The following is a 22,878-nucleotide window of genomic DNA, read 5'->3' as shown; positions in this document are numbered from 1 at the left end:
CACCATTAGCTTGATGTTTCATGTGCTAAAGTTACTACTAAAAGTCATCCATAACTGAATATATCACAAACTGGACATAGAATCTAATGATACAGAATTTGGTTTTCGCAAAGGCCTAGGAACGCGTGAAGCTCTTTTTTCACTTAAGATTTCACATTTCACAAAGATGCCTGGACGTTAATCAAGATATATACGAATGTTTTATTGACTATAATAAAGCATTCGATAAAGTACGACATAAACAATTAATGAATGTCCTGAAATCAAAGAAGATTAACTACAACGACCTCAGGATCATATCAAATTTATACTATAAACAGCGAGCAAAAGTACATGTTAACGAATAGCTGTCAGAAGAAATTGAAATTAGATGTGGAGTGAGACAGGGATGCGTATTGTCGCCAATTCTTTTTAATGCCTACTCCGAAGAGATCCTGAAAAACGCTCTTGAGCGTGAAACAGCTGGAATAAAGGTAAATGGAGTTCCCATTAACAACATTAGATATGCGGACGACACTGTGATCTTCAGAGACTGGTGACCAGAATAGCGGAGTATGGAAAAGAGTATGGTCTAACAATGAATGTCAAGAAGACGAAATTTATGAGAATATCGAAAACTCAAAGAAATAACGAGAATCTTCTAATAAACGAAACCAACGTCGAACAAGTGGACAAATATGCATATCTACGAATAATGATTAACTCCACAAATGATTACATTCAGGAGATCAAAATCAGAATAGAAAAGGCTAGAGCAAATTTCAACAAAATGAGAAAAGTGCTATGTATAAGGGATTTAAAATTGGAACTAAGAGTTAGGTTGTCGAGGGGCTATGTTTTTTCTTAACTTTATTTTATGGAGTGAAATCTTGGACCTTGAAGTCGACATCTATGAAAAAACTGGAATCATTGGAAATTTTAAATACAATTAAAACAAGAAAATTGGAATATCTAGGACATATTACACGTGGAGAGAAAAACACCTTGCTCTAACTGATTATGCAGAGAAAGATCCAAGGAAAGAGAAGCATAGAGAGGCGTAGAACATCATGGCTGCGCAACCTGAGAGAGTGGTACGGATTTACATCAAATGAACTTTTCAGAGCAGCCGTCTCAAAGGTCCGAATAGCTATGATGATTGCCGACCTCCGCCGCGGAGATGGCACTTGAAGTAGAAGTGGATCTTTAAACGCGTTTTTTTGATATTGATACTTATGCCATAATTGTTGCAGACAATATTTATATTTGTAAGTAATAGTTGTAATTCTTCTACTGTTCTTGCAACTAGTACAGTGGCGTCTGCGTATCTAATATTATTTACAACCTCTCCATTAATTACGATTCCTTCGTTTGCTTGCAAAAGGGTTTCCTGGCAGATGCTTTCACTATAAACATTAAATAGCAGCGGTGACAAAATGCATCCCTGTCGTACTCCTCTACGTATTTCTCTTGCTTGTGATATCTCATTTTCTATTTTGATGTTAGCTTTTTGATTCCAATATAGATTGAGAATTATTCGCAGATCTTTATTATCTATGTCCTTTCTTTCAAGAATGTCTTTTAGCTTATCATGGCGTACTCTGTCAAATGCTGTTTTTAATACTCACCTAACTGACAATTGCAAAACATTATTTGTTAATAATTCCCTTTATGTTTTTATAAGCCACTGGAATGTGCTTTATAATAATTTTTTTTATATAACTTTCGACCTCATTTCTGTGAAAGTTAATTTCTGATTATTTTATTATCAAAATTGTTTCAGCACACAAAAGGCAAATAAACGAATGTAAACTCTCTTTTAACTATCTCGATTCCCGTTAGATGGAATTCCCAACAAACTTCACAGGTTTATGACGCACTGAAAAGGCCTCTGTTTTAATTGGGAAATATTAACCGAAAGTTATTTCCAGTTGATTGGCAAATATTGAAAAGAAGATGTTTATTCCGAGTGGTCAATAATAACGCCGAAAACCATTCAGTGGACAGATGATAAAGAATTGTTATATCAGTTTTGCTTCACGTGACATTATTTATTTGTCAACTACTGAGGATAAGATTAAATAATTCGCTTATTAACGATGTGGTAATATACACAACAATACGACAATGTTGATACTTACAATCAGTTGTTAAAAATTATATCTTATACAGAATATTATTTGAATATGAGTAGATAACGAACAGATTTTGTACATAAATTGGTAAACTAAAAGATCGGATATAAATTCCATTTGTTTTAATTTCATTTTTTTCTTCTAAATACATTCTTTCTTTTGCACACTACTCTCTAGTGTAAAGGGTGTTGCATAAGGATCGCTAGCTCAGGACAGCTTCCGGTAGAGATAGCGTGTTCAATAAAGAACTGCTATGTGATATTAATTAATAAGCATTATATATTTATATTATTCATTAATTAATAAATGACCATCATACCATAATTGGCTTATACTAAATTTAAAAAACAGATGCTATTTTAACTATGGACAGATATGGAAGGATATGACGGTAAAGATAGTAGAAAACTACCAATATGACCAATAGATGTACTTATCTTTTGTTTTTTGTTTTCCGTAATCAGGCCATTTTACTTCACTTATCTCCAAGATGTATATTTTTATTTTTCTCATCTCGGCTTCAGTGTTTGCAGGTTTCCCAGACATAAATAAGCTGTCTACGTTCCAGGTGGCAATCATTACCATCCTGTCATATATTTGGATTCTTTGTCCACTTCCTTGGACCTCAATAGTAGTTGACAAGGGGGTTCTTTGCACCCTCCCCCCATTTAAGGGGTGCTCCGTGCTGAAGGCTATTTTCTTGTTTCCGTCTGCCATTTAGATTTTTGGGAAATATAATGGGGTGGTTTTCCCGTTGCCTTCCCCATCGCAGTATCACACCCATGCAAACTGCTCCAGTCATGCTTGTAGTATTGCAATTTCAAGCCGGTCCAAGATAATTTCCTTTGCGCCTTGAGCTGGTTCTGATGATCGCTGCTGCCCTTTGTCAGGGAGGGATAGGAAATAGGTAACTAGATTTTGGAAGGACAAAGGCACGATTTCTCTCAGTAAGGAATTTAGAGCAAAGCATGGCTCGCGTGGGCAGGGTCGTTTCCCTGAAGTAGGCCTATTCTCTACCAGGATCGTAGAAAAGTGTCTACCTGCTACCCCCGCGAATTATTATTATAATATTATTATTATTATTTGGTCCCAAATAGGTATTATTATTGATTTTTGGTATGAATTTGAGAGATTTTTAAGAAATAAACAACGTATGCTTCCATGCTTTGGTAATACGTTAACAGGTGGCGTTAGGAGCAAACAGACCAGTTTATTGCATTTGTTTAAAATATAAAAAATAAAGAAATCAAATTACTTTATTTAAATTTAATTTTAAATACATTATTTTAAAATACAGAAAACAGAGTATGAAGCTCCGTCCAGCACCGCCCATATTAATTTGATTTTAAATAAGTATAAAATATATTTATTAATAAATAAATCAAATAAAAAATATAACATCATGTCGAAAAGTATAATTCAAGGGCCTAGAATTATCGGAAATTATTCAAAAAATTGTTCAATCCGAAAATTATCCGATGGTCCACGAAATTATCCGAAAATCGGATAATCATCCGGACATTCGCGACACGAGTCGAGTGAGCGACGGACGCATTCTGTTTGGCCGGTCGGCTCCCCTCCCCCGTGTTTCCTACTGTCGCATGGAGTTTTTTGCTATCAACAATGAATAATTATATTTAGAAGAATAGAAACCGAAGTGAAGAATCAGGCGAGAGCAGTAATGTCAATTTAAGTAAAAAGAAGAAATATAGGAAATATGACGACCAATATTTGGATTTACCTGCTTTACTAAAGAGAATGTTAGAGAATTAATCTGGTTCGGACATGTTAAAAGAATGCCAGAGTACAGATGGCCTAGGAGAGTACTGGAATGGATCCCTCCTGAAAGAAGAAAGAGAGGACGACCACGGAGAAGTTGGCGCAACGAAATTGATGAAGCAATGGCGGCAAGAGACTTAGAAGAGGCAACTGCATATGACAGAAAAAGATGGAAATTGGGGGCGAAGAAGCGGCGACAGCCGTAATAAATCCGTTATTATATATACTAAAGGGAATGTAGAACTTCCACAATATGTGAAAGTATGCTTCCTAATAAACTAAAACAGTATTTGGAATCAACTCACAGTCAGTTACAAGGTTAGCCAAGAGACTTTTTTGTAAGAAAATTGCGAGAGCTAAAATATCAGACCACGGCTTTGGTTTCAAGAGCATCAATTCCTACCAAAGCATTGTATGCTTCTTACATGGTAGCTAACTGTGTTGCCAAATGTAAAAAACCACATACGATCGCTGAGGAACTGATCTTTCCTGCAGCAGATAATATGGTAACAGTGATGATTGGAGAATCGGCAGCTAAAGAAATAAAAAATGTACCTCTTTCAAACAATACGGTTAGTCGTCGTATTTACGACATGGCAGAAGATAGTAATGAGCAAATTGTAAGGAAACTTTCAGGTTTATTTGCCATTCAACTGGATGAGGCGACTGATAGTAATGATGATGCTCAATTGATATGTTATGTACGGTACATACAAGAAACAAATATATGTGAGGATTTGTTATTTTGCATAAAAATATGTTAAAGTTGTAAATCTGCTGATTTATTCGAGATTTTAAACTCATTTATGACTGAAAATAATATTAACTGGGAAAACTATGTAGGCGTGTGTACAGATGGTGCTCGACCGATGTCTGGACAGTATGGAGGACTACAAGCTGTCATCAAATCCAAGGCTCCAAGTGTAAAATGGATATTGTGTCATACAAAGAGAAGCCTTATTAGCAAAGAACATTACACCTGAATTAAGTGTTGTGATGGATAGCATTATTAAAGTGGTGAACTACATTAAAACACGACCCGTGAAATCAAGACTTTTACATAAACTTTGTGAAGAAATGGCGGCAAAGCACATCTCTTTAATTTATTATTGCAACTCTCGTTGGCCGTCCAAAGGCAACGTATTCGCACATGTATACGAATTAAGAAATGAATTTTACACGTATTTACATACAGAATCACATGATGATGCGCAAAACTTTATTAGTTCAAAGGTTATAATAAAATTAGCATAGTTCTGTGACATATTTAACAAATTAAATAATCTTAATAAGTTTTTGCAGAGAAACAATACTCATATTCTGCAATTGGCAGATAAAATTACTGGGTTTCAGAAGAAGTTGCTCTTATGGAAGAGAAAATTAGAATATTAAGCAATTGACTGTTTCCCTGCTTTGCAAGATATTCTACAAGAAAAATCGAACACCTTGATCACTCTTTAAAAAATATGTTTACATAACACATGTTATCATTAAGCGAACACTTTGGAAAACATTTTCCCGAAGATATGGAGCAATATGACTGGTTCAGAAACATTTTCCTGTCTTCCACGCCATCGACACTTTCAACAACTGACATAATTGTCCTGTGATTCCAGCTTAAAGCTTTTTTACGACAAAGACAAACTATCCGTTTTTATTTTTGTGCCTATGTTTTGACTTCGTTCTTAATTTCCAATTAAAAAAAAAACGGGTGTGGCAGTCCTGTGGGACTGCCGGTAGAAGTTATACTTCTATACACGCGTTCGCCGTTACAAATTTATATGGGAGTCAATCTGCACAACCATTACATATTATAGGTAATAGAGAGCAGAAAGAGAAACAGAATTAGGTATATAGGTATCTGGTGCATCGTTTTCTGTATATAAAAACATTTGACCTGTAATAGGAGTATAGTAAAAATGAAGAATTGAATCAATATTTTGATGAAAATGTATATTTTAATTTTCATATATGTATGAAAGGAGTTGAATGCAAAAAAAATTTTTTACAAATACTCTGCAGTAAAATTCATTGTTTATTTTGTTATTAATATAAAAATACAATACAATGCACTGCAAAATAATTCAATATAATAATACAATACAAATTAAAATGCAATATTCATAAGTATTTAAAAATGACAATATACATAACTTACTTACGCATATGTTTAATTTACCATGGTAATAATATTATTAAAATAAAAATATTGTTTCTTGATACAAATGTCAATTTGTCTGACATTGAAAAATACAATATTTAATTGTTGTTTGATGTGTATATAAGTACACATTTAAACTTTCTTGAGATATTTACAAGTTTTAATATATAATTTAACATGCCTAACGAGGCTCAAGACAAATCTGAACAGAATGGAAAAATAATAATAATATTAATAAATATTAAATATATTTACAAAAGGGACATTTTTATTCTCGAGAGAGAAAATATGTCTTCTGTCTCTCTCTTAACTATATCTTACATAGGTATTTAATGATTTTGCCGATTCACTCCCGTACAAATTTCCAACTATCTAGCCATATAATATATTTTCAGATATTAATTATGTCAATTTTCTCTGATAAGAACTCCCAAAGAATTACCCTGTATAATGAATACTCTATATAACTTTTTAATATCTTCTATGGACATTTTTCTTATTGACAATATAACAATTTAACGACGTTTCTCTAATCACTAATTAGGATGTTTTTTTCTTGGTTGCTTAATACCGCTACAACAATAAAACTGTAATGAAAACAAATATAACGGATGCTGGTATTAAATTTTGTCCGTTGCCTTGCTATAATTTAGTAAGAAATTTGTGGTGTGTTTTAAATACGTTGTATGTAAAGTTGTACGATCTTATTAACTGGTGTCAGTGATGCCAGTTAGTGACATTCGTAATTAATTTATGCAAAGTTCTGAGATATTCTTCAAGACTTACATTGTGTTTGATTTAATATACTACCTAAATCTATATATTTTGTAAATTATAGATTTTAAAATTTTAAATTTTGGCTATCAATTATTTTAAGTCACGTGAGTATTCCTGTCAATCCTCTATTTAACGGATTGTTTAAAGCTCAATACTGTTGTGTCAGGTGAATAAAGATATTTTTTACAATTTATTTTATTTAACCATTTAACCTTTATTCAAAAACTAAGAAAAACCAAGGTTGGAAAAATACAAAAGAGATAAGAAAATTACTGAAAAAAAATTGTGTTTATATTATGTTATAAGTTAAAAGAATTAACAGTAACTTTAATTATGTATATGTCATTTTTGTTTTAACTAAATCCTTGCACGTGATTTTGCTACATACAACATTTAATCACATGAATAAACAGTTCTCTTTTTGATTAAAAGTTCTATCTGTTTTTTGATAACAATAAAATTAAAGTAGAAATAAAAAATGTGTTCCTCACGTGCAAACTTTTACAGCAGATTAGCAATGTCAATGTTATAATAAAATTATCAGGGACGTATAGCAATGTTAATTACGAATATAGAAAAGATATAAGATGCGACATGTACGACACACTTTTGCCAGGTCAACTAGACGATGCTCCTGAGAAAACTTGGATATATTTAAAAGAAAAAATAATCGAAGCTGCAAAGAATTATTTCATGCCAACTACCATAAAGGGTAAGCTATAACTCACTGATGGTACTTGGATCCAACGCACGAAAGAACACAATATTTGGTTCGGACGTTGAAAATAAAATATTTTTGAAAAAAATAAGGCGTTGGTGTAGCAAAAATAAAAACCATTATATTCCCAAATTCCCAAATTGGAATGTAAGGGTGTCTTGCCTTCTCGTGGAGTACCCTGGGTAAACTAAATAAGCAGCAACATCGAACTGCCAGAGTGTCTTTCACATCTTCAGGCGAATACATTACCAGAAACCATGCAACAAACAAAAAACTGCTTTTCTCAGAATCATCTGACAATCGGACCAACAATCTAAGTATGCCAAATATACACTAAAGGTATCAGCCACAGCAAGATCCAATACATTAACAAGCTTCTTGCAGAAAACAACATTTACATAGCCACGGTTCAGACAATATACACTGCTGAAGACGACTCACAACTGAATAACCTAGGTCGAATTCCAGGATATAGATTAGTAGCCTGACTTAATCACCCTGAATATGGGATTGCTACACTCTTACTCATCTCAAGAACTCTTCATACTGAAAACCGTAATAGAGAAAATCACAATAGGTAATATATACAATCAACCGAACGCAACATGGCCGCCAGATGTATTTTCTTCATTCTCGCATACATCAATATACAGGAGACTTCAGTAGTCATCACATTGCATGAAACTATAACCAATGCAACCTTTAAGGCGAACACGTAGTTGAATCGAAGAAGTTCAAGCATCTTTTTCACGCTCACTTTTACACGATGCAAAACAGAAGCCTACCATTTTTCCGCTAGATGCAAAAAAGGCTAAAACCCAGATCTAACATTTATATTTTTCAAAGATGATTTCCTTATCCATGCCATTAAAAAAGATTTTGATAATTTATCAAAATCGCAGCATAGACCATTAATAACAATTATGAGCACTACTATTCCCATTATAAAGGCAAGTTGGAATAGGTTTCATCTCAATTGAAGAACGATATTAGACATATTGAGCCTCAGGTATAAAACTACAAAAGATTTCCTACATTACATACTAGATCGAACAATGTAAAGACCTGCATGATCTATACGACAACCAGAGGCCCAGACGTAGATGAATGACTTCCGGAGTCTCTAAATTCTGCAAGAACCACCAGATGGAGACAAACTATCAAAAACATTGACATCACGCATAGCAGTCGCACTGACTGGTATTATGTAACAGAGACCTAAAATTGGCATTGCGGATCCACCTACTTCCCAGCTACGTATTCTTGGTCTTACTTTATGGTATCGAGTCTTGTATGGTAAAAGGTGGGTCGTCTTAAACTAAGGTAGGTATTCTGTCTTAAGGGGGGTGTCGTCTTAATGGTATGGAGAGTGAGAATATAATATGTATACATCGGTTCTTACATCTTTACAACCTATGGATAATTATTTATATAGTACTTAGTTGACGATGTACCGCAATTAATTTGAATTCGTATGGTAAGATCATTGACTACACGTAACTAAAATTACATCTGTTTAATAACAAAGTACTGACTTGCTAAAATGAATAACGGTTATCAATTGACCCCAATTGCTTGTTTGTTTACTATATTTATAATTTATTCGCCTATGACGAGTTTTTTCATTTATTAGGCCAATGATGTTATTGTAAAAATGCTGAATCTTCAAGGTTGAGCTTAAAAGTGCTTTAAAACTTTGGACAAGCACTATTATACAATATGTGTGCCCTAGAATTCTGATTGAAAACAATTATTTATTATAATAGCATATTTTTATGTGATCTAAGTCATCTTAAGGCAAAATGTGGTGCTGTTAAATAATTTTAAAAAGTTCTTGGGTGGAGAAGATTCAAAACTTTACAATATTAGAACGTATCAGCAAGAGTACTGAGATTATAAGAAGCATCAAGAAGAGAAGGCTGGAGTACTTCGGACTTATAATAGAAAGTCCTAAATATAGGTTGCTATAAAATATTGTGCAACGGAAAATAGCAGGCAAACACTGTCCAGGACGATGAAAGACTTAATGTTTAAATCGAAGTTCTTCATTGACACAAACATGCTTTTTAAGGTAACAGTGACTAAAATTAAGGTAGCTATGATGGTAACCAACGTTTTGAAAAAACATGGTATATGAAGAAGCGTACTATATTAGTATCGTTTCTTTTCTATTCTTTTGTCATCGTTAATTAATTAAAGAATTTGCACAATATATTGGTTAGGTAGCGGGTAAACGTTTGAAAACGACAAGAATATTCTAAATACTATCCCACTAATCCTACTACCTGCGCCAATTAAATATTGTCACTGTCAAGGCGGTTTTAAAAGAACAACGGGAAAATGAACAGTACTTTTTTAAACTAAATTTAAACTGACTTTTAAAAGGAAATTTACATTATATGTATATTGAATTAATTGGTGATGACTTTTTGGTAAATTGTGTTTCAATTGTTAAACAGCTGAATTAATGGACTGCAATTTAGCTGATGTGGATAGTTGTACCTTAATTCGCAGAAGGTACCATGGTCATCCGAAGTAATATCAATAATATTACATATAGTCATAATAAAGTCATTTAAAAAATTACAGAGAAGAGTTATAATGCAATTTACAACATAAATACAACACTATCAACGAGTTAGAACATTATGGACTTAAAACGAACTTTATTAATACTTCAATTTGGTTGCACTTACAACTTTTTAAAAAAGCGGCTGATATGGTTAAGGTTATGACGACGATTTTCAGTTTTAGTTGAGAAAAATAACCTAAAGAATATTATGTGACAGTGTTATTCCATCAAAGAGGTTATCACTATTAGTAGAAGAGGCTAAGATAGAAACACGTAAACTAATTAGAGAAACGGACCCAACATAAAGAAATATACTTTTTTACTAGCAAAATTAAAAATTTAATCAGATAAATATCATTTTATACATTTTTGTTCTCTGTATAAAGTTAGTTTCCTGAATAGAATCTAGAATTTTTCCATTAAATGAAACATTCATGTACGAATTATTTACATAGCATTAAACAAGATAATACATAATTACTTTTTTATACTTTAATTAAATTTACAAAAGTATTTAAAACAATTAAGGAAAGTATGTTGTGAAACATCATGTGACAATTATTTTTTCCTGTTTTAAAGTAATTAGCTTTGGTAGACATGGATGGTGTTTACACAAAATTGTTACTTATTTACTAGTATTTATGAGGATTTAAAAGATAGTGTTCAATTCTATTGTGTGTCAAAGCATTTTAAAGTAATATCTATATTATATTTCACCATTTTTTAAGTTACATTTTGAGCAGCAAGACATTTAGATAAACCAGTTTTTTATTTCTTTATTTATATCTTTTATATTCTGCTTTTAATTAGTTATTTACTTTTACAATCTTTTCTTTACATTTTCTACTTCTTGTGGAAGGTAAATTCGGTTTTGTAATTTCTGTTTAAATTTATACATACTATATTCCACCCATTCCAGAGGTTCCACCCATTCCAAATATTTTGTTTTATTATATATAATATGTAACAATTTTATCTACGTGCACTTTGAAAGAAGGAAGAATACGGAAACTTGTATTGAAGATGTTGCACGTTGTTGCTAATGCGGCTGACAAAGTAACGAGGAATGTATACACTATGATGCGAAAGTATGGAATAAATTCAGTATTTCAGAAACAAACGACGTTTAAAAAAATTTTAAAACACGTCAATTTTAATTTTTGAAAGGCCATATCAATTGCTATAATATGTGTTGGAAATTGCGTTATCAGTGTTAGAGTAATAATGTAATCGACGATTTTTTTTGACGATTTTACAAGGATATTTGTGGGAGGATAATTGGTAACAAAAAAACAAACATATTTTGTATTACATTGTTTTTCAACTGATGGTCGTACTCGTATTTTGATGCCTTCTGCTACAGAGGGCTTCTACGCTTCCACCAGGCGCAATCATAAAGAAAATACAGTGAATAAGTTAAAACTATGGACCAAACTCAGAAAAAATAACAACAGAAGTAGAAACTTTCCTTTTGGAGTGCAGAAAAACAAAGATAATTTCAAAATTTATCACTGATAGGACGAAGCACGAAGCACGAATAATATTTTTGTGATCGATAACCCTCTCACAAGTATCTGTACTGTGCTCATAACACAGTATGTTTAAAGAGGTTTATGCATTATCTCTTGCGGTGTTTTGATTCTTTAAACTATTTTTCTACAATGCAAATTACTGAGAAATCACTAGAGTATAATAGACTAGCATTTCTGTATCTGATTAACCTAACGAAAGCGTTTGACAGAGTAAGACTTCCCTTAAATTATATAAAAACTATCGAAAACATTTAGCAAAATAACAAAATGGAAACTAAAGAAAAGCAAGCACATTTTTCTAATTAGCTAGATAATTAGATAAAAATTTTTTTAGATTAATGCTTTTTTTTGCATTTTATTTTTATTTTCTTATAAAAATTATAAATGTTCAAATAGTTTTTTTTTGATAATCTGTTACTAAAGGCTAGTACTAAAATTGTTAGGTATTTTTGTGGGCTCGGTTTCATGGGCTTAAGGACGTCACAATAAAAATAAGTTTGGGAGACACTCGGCTACTAGAAAGCATAAATGTTTGTCTCTTCCTCTAAAAGTCCTTCACATCACACTATATGACATATGACTATATGACATCGAAGCAAATGAATTTAAATATCTAAAATCGGTGTTAATTACTAGCACAAGATAGTCGTATTGTAGTAAAATGACACACAAACCTAAAAAGAATTTGATTTTTAATATATCTATATAATTGTTTTAAATGTTCATTTAAATAAGATCCTTGTAACGATTTCGAAGTATCAACATTAAAATTTTTATGGTTCGTTTTTTCCTATAGACCAATGTATAATATAAAAATTAGTGTGTGATTTAAAGAATATCCGTTTTATAGCACATGATAAATACAAAAGTGCAATTAATTTCTCGTTAATTCATTTTACTTAGCACAATAAAAACTTTACAATTGTTTTAATAAAAAACAAACTAGCAATATCATAATTTTGATTTATGTTATTACTAGATTTCGTATAGACAGACGAACATTCAAAATAATTAAATCATAATAAAGAATATCAAACAAGAATCGTACAGAAGGCAGTACTGTAGACTAGGGATGGGAAAAACCTACCGGTTTTAACCGAAAACCGGTTTTTTTACTTCGCAATAACCGGTTTTATCGGTTGTTTTTTTGTCCCGGTTATAACCGGTTTTTTATTTTTAAAGTAAAAACCGGTTATTAGGTTTTACCGTGATTAGGATTAGGTTAGGTATTATTTTGGATACCAATCATAATTATTATTCACAAGTAATTATTCCATAAAAACCATAATTCAAATTTTATTTTATTTTATAAATACAGAAACAAACTGAAAGTGCAAACTCACATCAGTCAGAAATAATTAAGTTTTATTATAATATTTAGTTGAAAAGGTATTTGTAGTAGTAATATTTACATAAGAAGCGATCTGGTACATCATCTATTTTTCACACTTGTAACGATGTTCTGATCGTTTAACAGTTCGAACCGTGAGTGTCAATATTTGCGCATCCACTTCTACAACGAGACGACGACGTGGGATTCGGAACGGCTATTTAAGGCGTGTGAGTAGCCGAATTAGACAGTCTTGTAGCTATCGCTCTAGGCTCCCTGACTCGCCGGTGTAATGAACCTGAGAGCCAACCCGGACAGAGAGATTTCCGTATTGAGGATCGTACTCTGTCCTTAACCAAGCGGAACCCATCGGTACTGTGTATTGAACATTACCGTGTGTCTGCCCAGCCGAATATTTTATTTGCGAGTGCGTTCGGAGCTCCCGCTGAATTGAAGCGGAAGCGAGCATAAGTCTGCGTGTGATCGCCTTCACCTATTTCATTTCTTTATTAGTAATAATTAATTTCTTTTCTTTTATAGACGTTCGCCGGGGAGTTCATTCATCGCGGGACCCAGACGGGGACGTAGAATTCACTTCATTTTTATTTATTGTATGTACGGCGTAGAATTCATTTTATTTTATTTATTGTATATATGCTAAATTAATAGATTTGTTTTTTTATTTCAACCTGTGTTTTACTGAGTCTGTCGCCCCGAAAGAGCTACCCATCACACACTTGACTCTTGACATTGAAAGTGGGAGAATGGCTTTTTCTGATTACCAAAAATAATGTTCTGACTATGAATATCGAATTACCGATTACGAATACGAATCTTAAAAGATTTCCCTACGTTTTAAAAACGATACACCCATACAGGAAGTATTAAACGAGTTAAAATGTATCTATTATACAAATATACAAACGTGTTAAAAGTAATACATGATAAATTTTTTTTGATGGTAGTAAAAATAAAAGATGAATTGCATTATCCAATTTATTTTCAAGTAAAATATTTATGTTGATAAAATTTTTTTTAAATCTCATTTGAAAGATTTTGGGAAATTTTTTATAAGTTGAAATGGTTGGGGTGGGGAATTTTTTGGATTTGGGAGAAGAGGAAAATTGGTGGGTATTTTAGAAGATTATATTTTTAAATGGTAAATTAAATTTGCATCATTAATTAAATACAATAATTGCATATTATATTCTACTCTCATAATTTATATTCAATGACAATAGAACCTGAATTATTTTAGCGCTCTCTCTTGAGCAGTAGTATAATAATTTTGGTTTACTGTTCTCTACATCTGACGACTGAAATTTTATCGCCTCTCGATGAGGCCACAAAAGAGATCTCGAGTTCCCAGTACATTACTGATAGCCATGTTATCCCCCTTGTGTCTATTATCGAAAGATCTTTAAAAAACCTCAAGCCAAACCTTATTACAGCCCAAAAGTTATGCCAAAAGCTTATAACTAGCCTCCAAGAGAGGGGCACTAAGCTTTTACGAAACCACGGACCCGAGGTTCAAAAAACTATATCTGAATCCGTCTATGGCGGAGACAGTCACATCCAATTTAGGCTCGGAAGTTAGGACGTATCTTACCGAAATCGGAAAACTTTCTCCTTCCTGCTCCTTTCAGAATGAAGAAGCTAAAGTGAGTTTAAAATCAAACCCTCCTTGGTCTTCACACGATCTGGAGTTGGTGAACAGTGGTTCCAGTTCTGCTTGACTTTATATCTGCAGCAGCCTTTGCTGCCGAGATTAAGTGATCCGTTTTTATTTTAGGAGCAGAACAGAACCTGTATGCCAGGCTTGGCTTTTATAGCTAAAAAATACATGTCGTTGGTTGGAAGTTCGGTGGCATCAGAGAGACTGGTGTCATCATTGAATTATATTGTGTCAGATGAGAGAAGACGCTTAACCGACCAACATATATATGAACGAGTTTTTCTCAATAGGCTTCATGAAAAATACTGGCCAACATAATGCTAAATCCATTTCATATAATATAACCTATTTGTAACCTTCTAACCTATACTTTTTTACTTAAAATATTACTTCATTCTACTTATATTATACTTTTATTGTATATTATTGTAATATGTATATATTAATCTTACGCTATATTATATTTAATAATAATCAATAAATATATAATAATAATAAAATAATAAATAAATATTCCGACACCCTGTTAGGGTAAAAGGAAGGGGAGAAAGAAAGATAAATAAATATAATAATTAGTAGAATAAATGGAGTTATTAAAAATTGTGTTTTATTTATATTTATATTGATGTTCTTTCGATAGTACTATTTTTGATTATATTGATATCGAGTCGAATGTAGTATCGCAAACTAACTTGTAAATGTAACTTTGTAACCTATTTTATTAAAAAAACCAAAAACCGGTTTTTGGAAAAACCGGTTTATTTTGGCCGGTTATAACCGCCAGGTTAAACCGTAAGTAAAAAAAAAAACGGTATAACCGAAAATCGGTGTTTTGTCAAAAACCGCTATCCCTACTGTAGACTGGTGCGAAGCTTCATTTTTATTTAATGACATTAAAAAAGTTTCACACAATAATGACAAAGATATTCAACAACATATACAACTCTCGAGTAATACCAACAGAATGGCTGAAAACTGAGTTTATTGCACTTCCAAAAAAACCAGGAGCCAAAAATACGAAGATTACGGTACTATAAGCCTCATGAGTCATCTAAAATTGTTCCTAAAGATAATTCATAAGAGAATTTACAAGCTGTGTGAAAGTCAAATTTCCCCCAACCAGTTCGTGTTCACAAATGCTGTTAAAACTAGAGAAGCTTTGTTCTCAGTAGAAATTTTATTTCAGAGATGCAGGGACGTGAACTGCGACGTATACGCATGTCTGGTTGATTACGAGAAAGCGTTTGATCGAGTACAGCACGCCAAGATGATGCAAATACTAAAAGAAGCAGGAATTAACAACTAAGATCTGAAAATAATTAGAAATATTTACTGGAATCAGACAGCAAATCTCAGAGTTGAAGGTGAACACACTAACTATGTGAAAATCATGCGTGGAGTGGATGGTACAGAATGGATCTCTTTACCTCAGTTGTTTTATATTAAATTCACCTAAGATCATTATTTTTCATGCAATTTTATTTTTTATTGTTTCTAACGTTTCTCAAATTTGTTTCCCAACCCACCTATTACTCATTATAAATTCTGCTTGATATACATTAGACATTGATTATGTTTAAATATTTAAATGAACACAATACAAACGTAGACTGTTTCTTTAAGGTATAATGCTATTATCCCCTATCTTTTGTTATACGCTAATACCAGCCTCACTAAATAAACTACTTTTCCAACAATTGCGTTAAGTCTGTCTTTTTGTATGCCAGCCAAACATATTCAGCTTACTCGCACGAGATTATCACGTGTTGATATGTGTTTTGAAAAAAGATACGGATGTACGATGTTTGAACTTGAACTAATGCCACAAAAATTTCTGATTAGAGATTTGGTTGTATGCCAAATAAACAGGTAGCATTTGGCAGAGATTGGATGATATAGAATATTTCGTGGATTTGATATCAAGTTTAATTTATTGTATATTCTTAAAATTAGGTTTAAAAAACGACGTTTAAAGATACAAGAGTATTTGCTAAAGTTCAGCCGCGCGCATCTTCCAATAAAATTCACTGGAAACGAGCATACATTAAAACTATTTTTAAGTTTAGGTTTTACGATTTATGACTATCATCCAGCATTCATTTATTACGTCCAATGCTGGACATAGGCCTCCCTTAAACTCCTTTATTTTTTATGATTTTGTGCTCTTTGTTACCAATTTTTGGTGATACGCCTGATGTCGTCCGATTAACGTGTAGTGGCCAAACTCTACTACATTTGTCTGCTTTGTGCCTTCAATTTGTAATTTTGCTCGTCCATCGTAACTCGTGCATTCTCGCTATATGGCCTGCCCAGTTCCATTTCAGTTCCGCTATTCATTCCACAATATCAGCAACACTCGTCTTTCATCGCATATCTTCGTTTCTTATTCGATCCCGCAACATTATTCCCAGCATAGATAGTTCCATTCGTTTCTGTGCCACTCTCAATTTCGAAGTCGTACTCTTGGTTAGAGTCATCGGTTCCGCACCATAGGTCATGACCGGTAAGTTTTGGGAGTAATTGCTAGTAACTCATCAAGTGAGAGTAATTAATAGTGTAGAGTAATAGACATATACAGTGAGAAAACGAAATATCCGAAAACCAGTTTTCTGGATTTCGAGAAACCAGGTCAACAACAGATGCAATTTTCGATATAAGATAGTTGATGGAAACATGTACAAATAAATAAATAAACTCATATCTGGTGTTCGCTACAGAATACTCTTGAAGAAAAAGGTTTATTGCTTGTTAGGACAAAAACAGAGTATCAAAAATATTTTTCTAAGGATGAAGTTGCCATTACAAAAATAAAAAGATAACTTTGGACGGAAAATGACTGTAATATTGTTTTAATTATCTGGGTTCGTTATTATAGATTAATGAGAAATAAGAAATAAGAAGGAGATGCATGCAATGCATGTAGCGTAAATGAGAATGGTTAGTTCTATGAGTGTAGTGAAAAAATCAATAAAATTAAGAATGAATATTATTGCTGAATACAAAAAAAATAGCTTGGGGAAGAATCACTGCAGGCGCCTGTATTTTTATAATATAAAATAATAATTATTTATATATAATTATTTCCAATGTTAATTTTCTCCCATTCTAACTTGGCTTCCTTTCAGCTTTTATACTTATTTTTTTTTCTTGTGAGATATGCCGATACTTTTTAACTTAGGTTGTTATTATTTACTTGCATTAACCTTGTATTTTTGTTTTGTATGATCTAAAAAATTTGGCATTCTTTTTCTCAGGTTGCTGTAGCTTCTTTCGTGGATGTCTTAGCTGTTGCTCTGAAAATTTAGAGTCTTCTAATATTATTGCAACAAAATGGTCGCATTCGACAGTAGTGATCCTTTCCCAAGTTAATTTTTTCCATTCCAACTCTGCTGCACCGTACTGAGTACAATTATCTGGTTGCCTTCCATATTTTGGCTATCTAATAATTTCAGGCCAATGTACAATATACAGGGTGTTTCAAAAAGGTATGTCATAAATTAAATCACGCATTTCGGGGAGAAAAATAAATTTATTGGATCCAACTCACCTTAGTACAAAAGTGGACACAAAAAAGTTACAGCCCTTTTAAGTTATAAAATAAAAATTGATTTTTTGCATTATCTTCTAAACTACTTGACATTTTGTAATAAAAAGGGACGCGTTGCTTTCTTGTTCTGAATGCATTTTTCATACAAAAGAACCAACAAAATCTAAGAGCACAGAAAAATTTTAAAGGGGGTGTGCAGCCCTAAATCCCCCCAAACTTTTGGGTACGTTCAAATCAAATGAATTTTGTGGCATCATTAGTTTAACACATTATTTTTAAAATTTTGAAGATGTTACAAAAATCTAACGAAATATAACGAAATCGTTAATAAGAGTACACTTTGGCTTTTAATATGCAGCTGCTAACCCAATGAACCACATTTTTCGACAATTATATCATTTATACAGCTTAAAACTTTCAGCAAAAGCTATTGCTTTGAGTAATGGTAAATTCAAAGCCAAATATGGCTGAACATTACACAATTTAGTCACACCTTTAACGTTTGAATCGGTATCAATAATAAAGCGATGTAACTGTTATTTCGGTGTCCATACCTCTCCAGTCACTCAGGCTGATACAAATTCAAACTCAGAAGCTTCAACTAATGTCTACAACATACTTCCCACTTTAGTGGTTAGGGCACAGACGTACCATCTACTTTTACTGCAATGTCCCTCGGGGCTATCAAAATGAGCAATCAATTAAAAACTTTCAGCAGAATCTTGGTATTGCTTTGATGAATTAAAAGTCAAATATTATGGTATTGGGGTACAATTTAATGAAACCTTTCACATCTGAATCGGTGTCAATAGAGCGACATAACTATTACTTCGATGACCCCATCTCTTCAGTCACTTGGGCTGATACAAATTCAAACTTGGAAAGTCCAACTAATGTCTCCAAAATACTTTCCATTTCAGTGGTTAGCGCACAGAGGTGCCATCTACTTTGATGGCTATGTACCACCATTTTCTGTCCCACTGGGTTATCTAAATGTACAAACGATTAAAATTATGCAAATGATTAAAATTGTGCAAAAACGAAAGTTTTGACTAAATTTGTACTCAAACGCCATAATATTGACAAACTAAATCAATACAAATATCTAAAAGTACTGATAGCTAAAAAAGGAGGAGACATAGAAGCTGAAAAAAAAATAATACGAAATACGATAAACCTTTAATACGGTATGAACAATAAGTTGATAAATAAAGAAAATAAATCTCTCAGAAATCTCAACAATAACTTATGGAGGTAAAATATGGACATTGTCCCAAAGACAGAAAAGCAAGATTTAGACCAGAGCAATGAAGCATCTAAGGAAAATTCAGAAGACAATTTGACAAAAAGAGATATATTATTACGTGTTTCCGAATTTAAAGATGAGCTTAAATTTGAATATTTTCTGGAGTTCATTGAGAAGAACATTTGGTGAGGATGGATAACCACAGACAAACACAAACAAAAATGGGAAACAAAATCAGCAAAGAAAATAAAAAAGAGAGACTAAGAGCCACGAGGAGTAACACAGAATGAGGAAAAACCAATGGTACAAAATGGAAAGAACCGAAAGAAATTTGCCATGGCAAAAACTTAGAGAACAGACTACTCCTATCTGTTATATAGCAAGAAAGACAGAAAGCACATGTAGCAATTTTAATTTATTTATACGCAGTATGAGTATTAAGAAATTCTTAATTCTTATAATATATATTTTACAAAATGTCTGTATATTTCGATACGTCTATGTTAGTCTTCATTCAAATAATCTACTTAAACTAATTTACTTACATTCTCTAGTAGTTTCAAAATTCAAATCACTTTAATTAAATGCACATTGTCACAGTAAATGACACCTTATATCAACTGAAACCGGGCTACTTGAAAGCTGATAATTTTTCATCTAAAACGGACTTCCTGTGATTGATTTTGAATTGAAACAGTAGTAGCAGCGTAAGTTGTAGATTCGGTGTTGATTATCGTTTAGTCACGCAGTTAAGAAACGATTGCGTTAAAAATAGAACATTTAACTACGAAAAATTGTTAAAAATTTTTTTTTTTACTTTTAATAAATCTCCAGAATGTATTTAATAGCTCGTAATTCTAAAGCTCGCTCTATATTCTAAAGCTATCTTCCTCCTAAATCGTCCAAGAGATTCTCACGTCGGGAATGAGAACTTCTTTAACCACAGTTTATTCTGCGCAGAGTACTAAAAAGTTGAAACACGCTTAGACATACGCAGTATGTATCAGATAAGCACGATAGTAGTATCATAATATGCTATTAAAAATCCTTAAAAGGGATTGAAAAACTGGTGGGCTTAATGAAATCCCTAGAGAACTATTAATATTCATGACCTATGAATCCATAACTACAGTAATACACCGTTTTAAAAAATTATGATAATACTGATATTATATCCCAAGAATGATTGCCCTAAGAAGAAGTCTCAAGAATTTAGCCATACCTCAAAAATTACCGAACAACCTTGTCATTCAGTCACCTGCTGAAGATATATCTTAAAATCATTGATAACGATAAATCCATCACTACTATGTGACACCTGTCAAATACTATATACAATACTGGTATTGCTGAATACATACGCAACAAATACTCGGAAGATGTTTGAGGGGGCCTTGTAATTGGCTCCCTATATTCGAGGGTTGGAAATCTTTTGATTCCAAGCCTTACTTCAAAGGACTTGTGAGTGGATGTATCTCCATAGGTTTGGTTCTTCAGTGACCGTTGAAGGATAAGGATTGTTAATGTGAGCAAATATAACTCCAGAGAAATAAAATCACCTTTAGTTTATCGACTTATAATTAACTATTTTTAGAGTAAAAAAGCATCAATATAGACGTAGCTGACAGTTACAATATCAAATAATTCTTTCTTTATCACACGTAAAAGAGAAAACCGTATTTATGAGAAAAATGCCCGATTTCGGCGTAGAGAAATATTTTTTACGTGAATTGAGAGTGTTTTAAAATGCACGTGCCTCAAGGGCGATGCGTGAGAATTAACTAATAAAATAATACTTGGTGCGTAAAAGTGTAGATTATTCCTCTTGTATTTAGGTGTGAAAACTATTTAAGAGGCTGTGGCGCCAATAAGTCGGGTATCCCGAGCAAACTTCATATTAGTGAATATTTTACTTATTCTACACTAAGAAAAGTGTAAGGAACTATATTTTTATTTTATATTTTAAAACGATATGTTCATTTCTGGAACAATGTTAGTGTGACTTTCGACCTAATAAATCAACAACTGATCAAATTTTTTCAGTGAGGCAGATTCTTTAGAAAACCTTAGAATTTGTTGTCGACACCCACCATATATTAGTGCATATCAAGGTAGCTTCAAGAAAAATTCTGAGAAAAACATTTGGACCTTATTTAGACCCGAATACTAATCAATACCAAATGAGAACAAATGCCGAGATTTATAGGGCCAGCGATGTAGTCAAAGAGATTAAATCTCAACTTCTAAGATTAAATTAATAACCACCTTATCAAGTTAATCTAGGAGAAAGCCCCGATAGAGAGAAGGTTCTTGGGACGTCCACGAATACGATGAAGAGATATCATATGGCCAGATTTAAGAACAATAGGGCTACCCACTGACCCATTTATTATGAACGATCGCTCGAGATGGAAAAGAGTTAGGCAGTCAGCCAATCCCACTCCGAGTTATAGTGCTACGAGATGGAGAAGAAGAAGGCAGCCTATGAGCCAGTGGTAGACAGAAACTGTTCAGGTTATGGTCGAATTGCAGTGTCAGAACGACACGTTAAGATCCTTCCGTTGCAAAATCGAATGAAGAAGATATGGTGATGGACTATCGTGCTTTTTTTTAGTCTTGCACTAGAAAAGGATATTCCTTAGTACCAGATTAATACGACTGGCACAATATTTTACAAATCTATATAAGTGGTTGGATACGCACACGACACTGATGCCAGATAGGGTAAGTCCGGGAGAGATGGCTCGTCGGGTGAGATGACTCCTTCGAATATATCACAGTTTTATCCTATTTGGAGTCAGTTGCATTGCTTTATTTGATGCAATGAAATAAATAATTGCAGCCTTCAATTGTACTCAAGAGCTTAATATATATAATACGAAATATTATTTTCAAATGGAGAAATCAAATTTTTTTTTAATATTGATATTTCATGATTTACGTCAATATATAATTATTAATCTAAACAGTTTAACAGATAATATAATATCTTATAATATCCGTAGTGATTAACATTACCACAAAGGCACATACTGTGTATTCAAGGGACAGCCTCCCAATTATTACGTCAATTTGAGATTATTCGCCAATGTTGGCGAGTTTCATGCCGCTCAGTTAGAGTTTCCAACACATAAAGCAAATGTTAGATTACTGAAGATGTCCATCAAATAGGATTAGAATATCTAACCTAATCTTGATTCATTACTGAATGAAATTGGTTAACTAACATCATAATTTAACATTCTTATATTCTATAATATAATAATTATAAATATTTAGTCATATCTATAACTGCTACACAATAAATTGTTTCATTGTGATTATAGGATTATCCAACAAAATTTTGCTATATATTATAACATTTTGCCATAACGATTAGTATTGTGCTATATATTCAGTGGTTAAAGATTGGTAAAGGCCTAGGAGC

At 32.7% G+C, this 22,878-nt stretch overlaps 2 protein-coding genes across 4 annotated transcripts in view; one reads left to right on the top strand and one right to left on the bottom strand.

Moving 5' to 3' along the window:
• LOC140443985 (sodium-coupled monocarboxylate transporter 1-like) overlaps positions 1-22,878 on the bottom strand; it is a 244,311-nt gene that overhangs the window by 122,784 nt on the left and 98,649 nt on the right. Inside the window, exon 1 of one of the 3 annotated variants that reach the window (XM_072535540.1) lies at positions 19,997-20,018. The exons of the other annotated variants lie outside the window; for them this stretch is intronic. The gene's annotated coding sequence lies outside the window, so the exon portion shown is untranslated. Of the gene's footprint in view, positions 1-19,996; positions 20,019-22,878 lie in introns of those variants that run through there. 3 annotated transcript variants of the gene reach the window in all.
• LOC140444648 (uncharacterized) overlaps positions 4,319-22,878 on the top strand; it is a 35,154-nt gene continuing 16,594 nt past the window's right edge. The window contains 2 exon segments of the mRNA XM_072536410.1: positions 4,319-4,599; positions 4,660-4,816. Of these exon segments, the coding sequence (XP_072392511.1) occupies positions 4,319-4,599; positions 4,660-4,816 (438 nt within the window).

Source organism: Diabrotica undecimpunctata, chromosome 6 (genome assembly GCF_040954645.1).
Source record: "Diabrotica undecimpunctata isolate CICGRU chromosome 6, icDiaUnde3, whole genome shotgun sequence".
In the NCBI taxonomy this organism is placed as follows: domain Eukaryota; kingdom Metazoa; phylum Arthropoda; class Insecta; order Coleoptera; family Chrysomelidae; genus Diabrotica; species Diabrotica undecimpunctata.
This window is presented reverse-complemented; position numbering and strand designations above follow the sequence as displayed.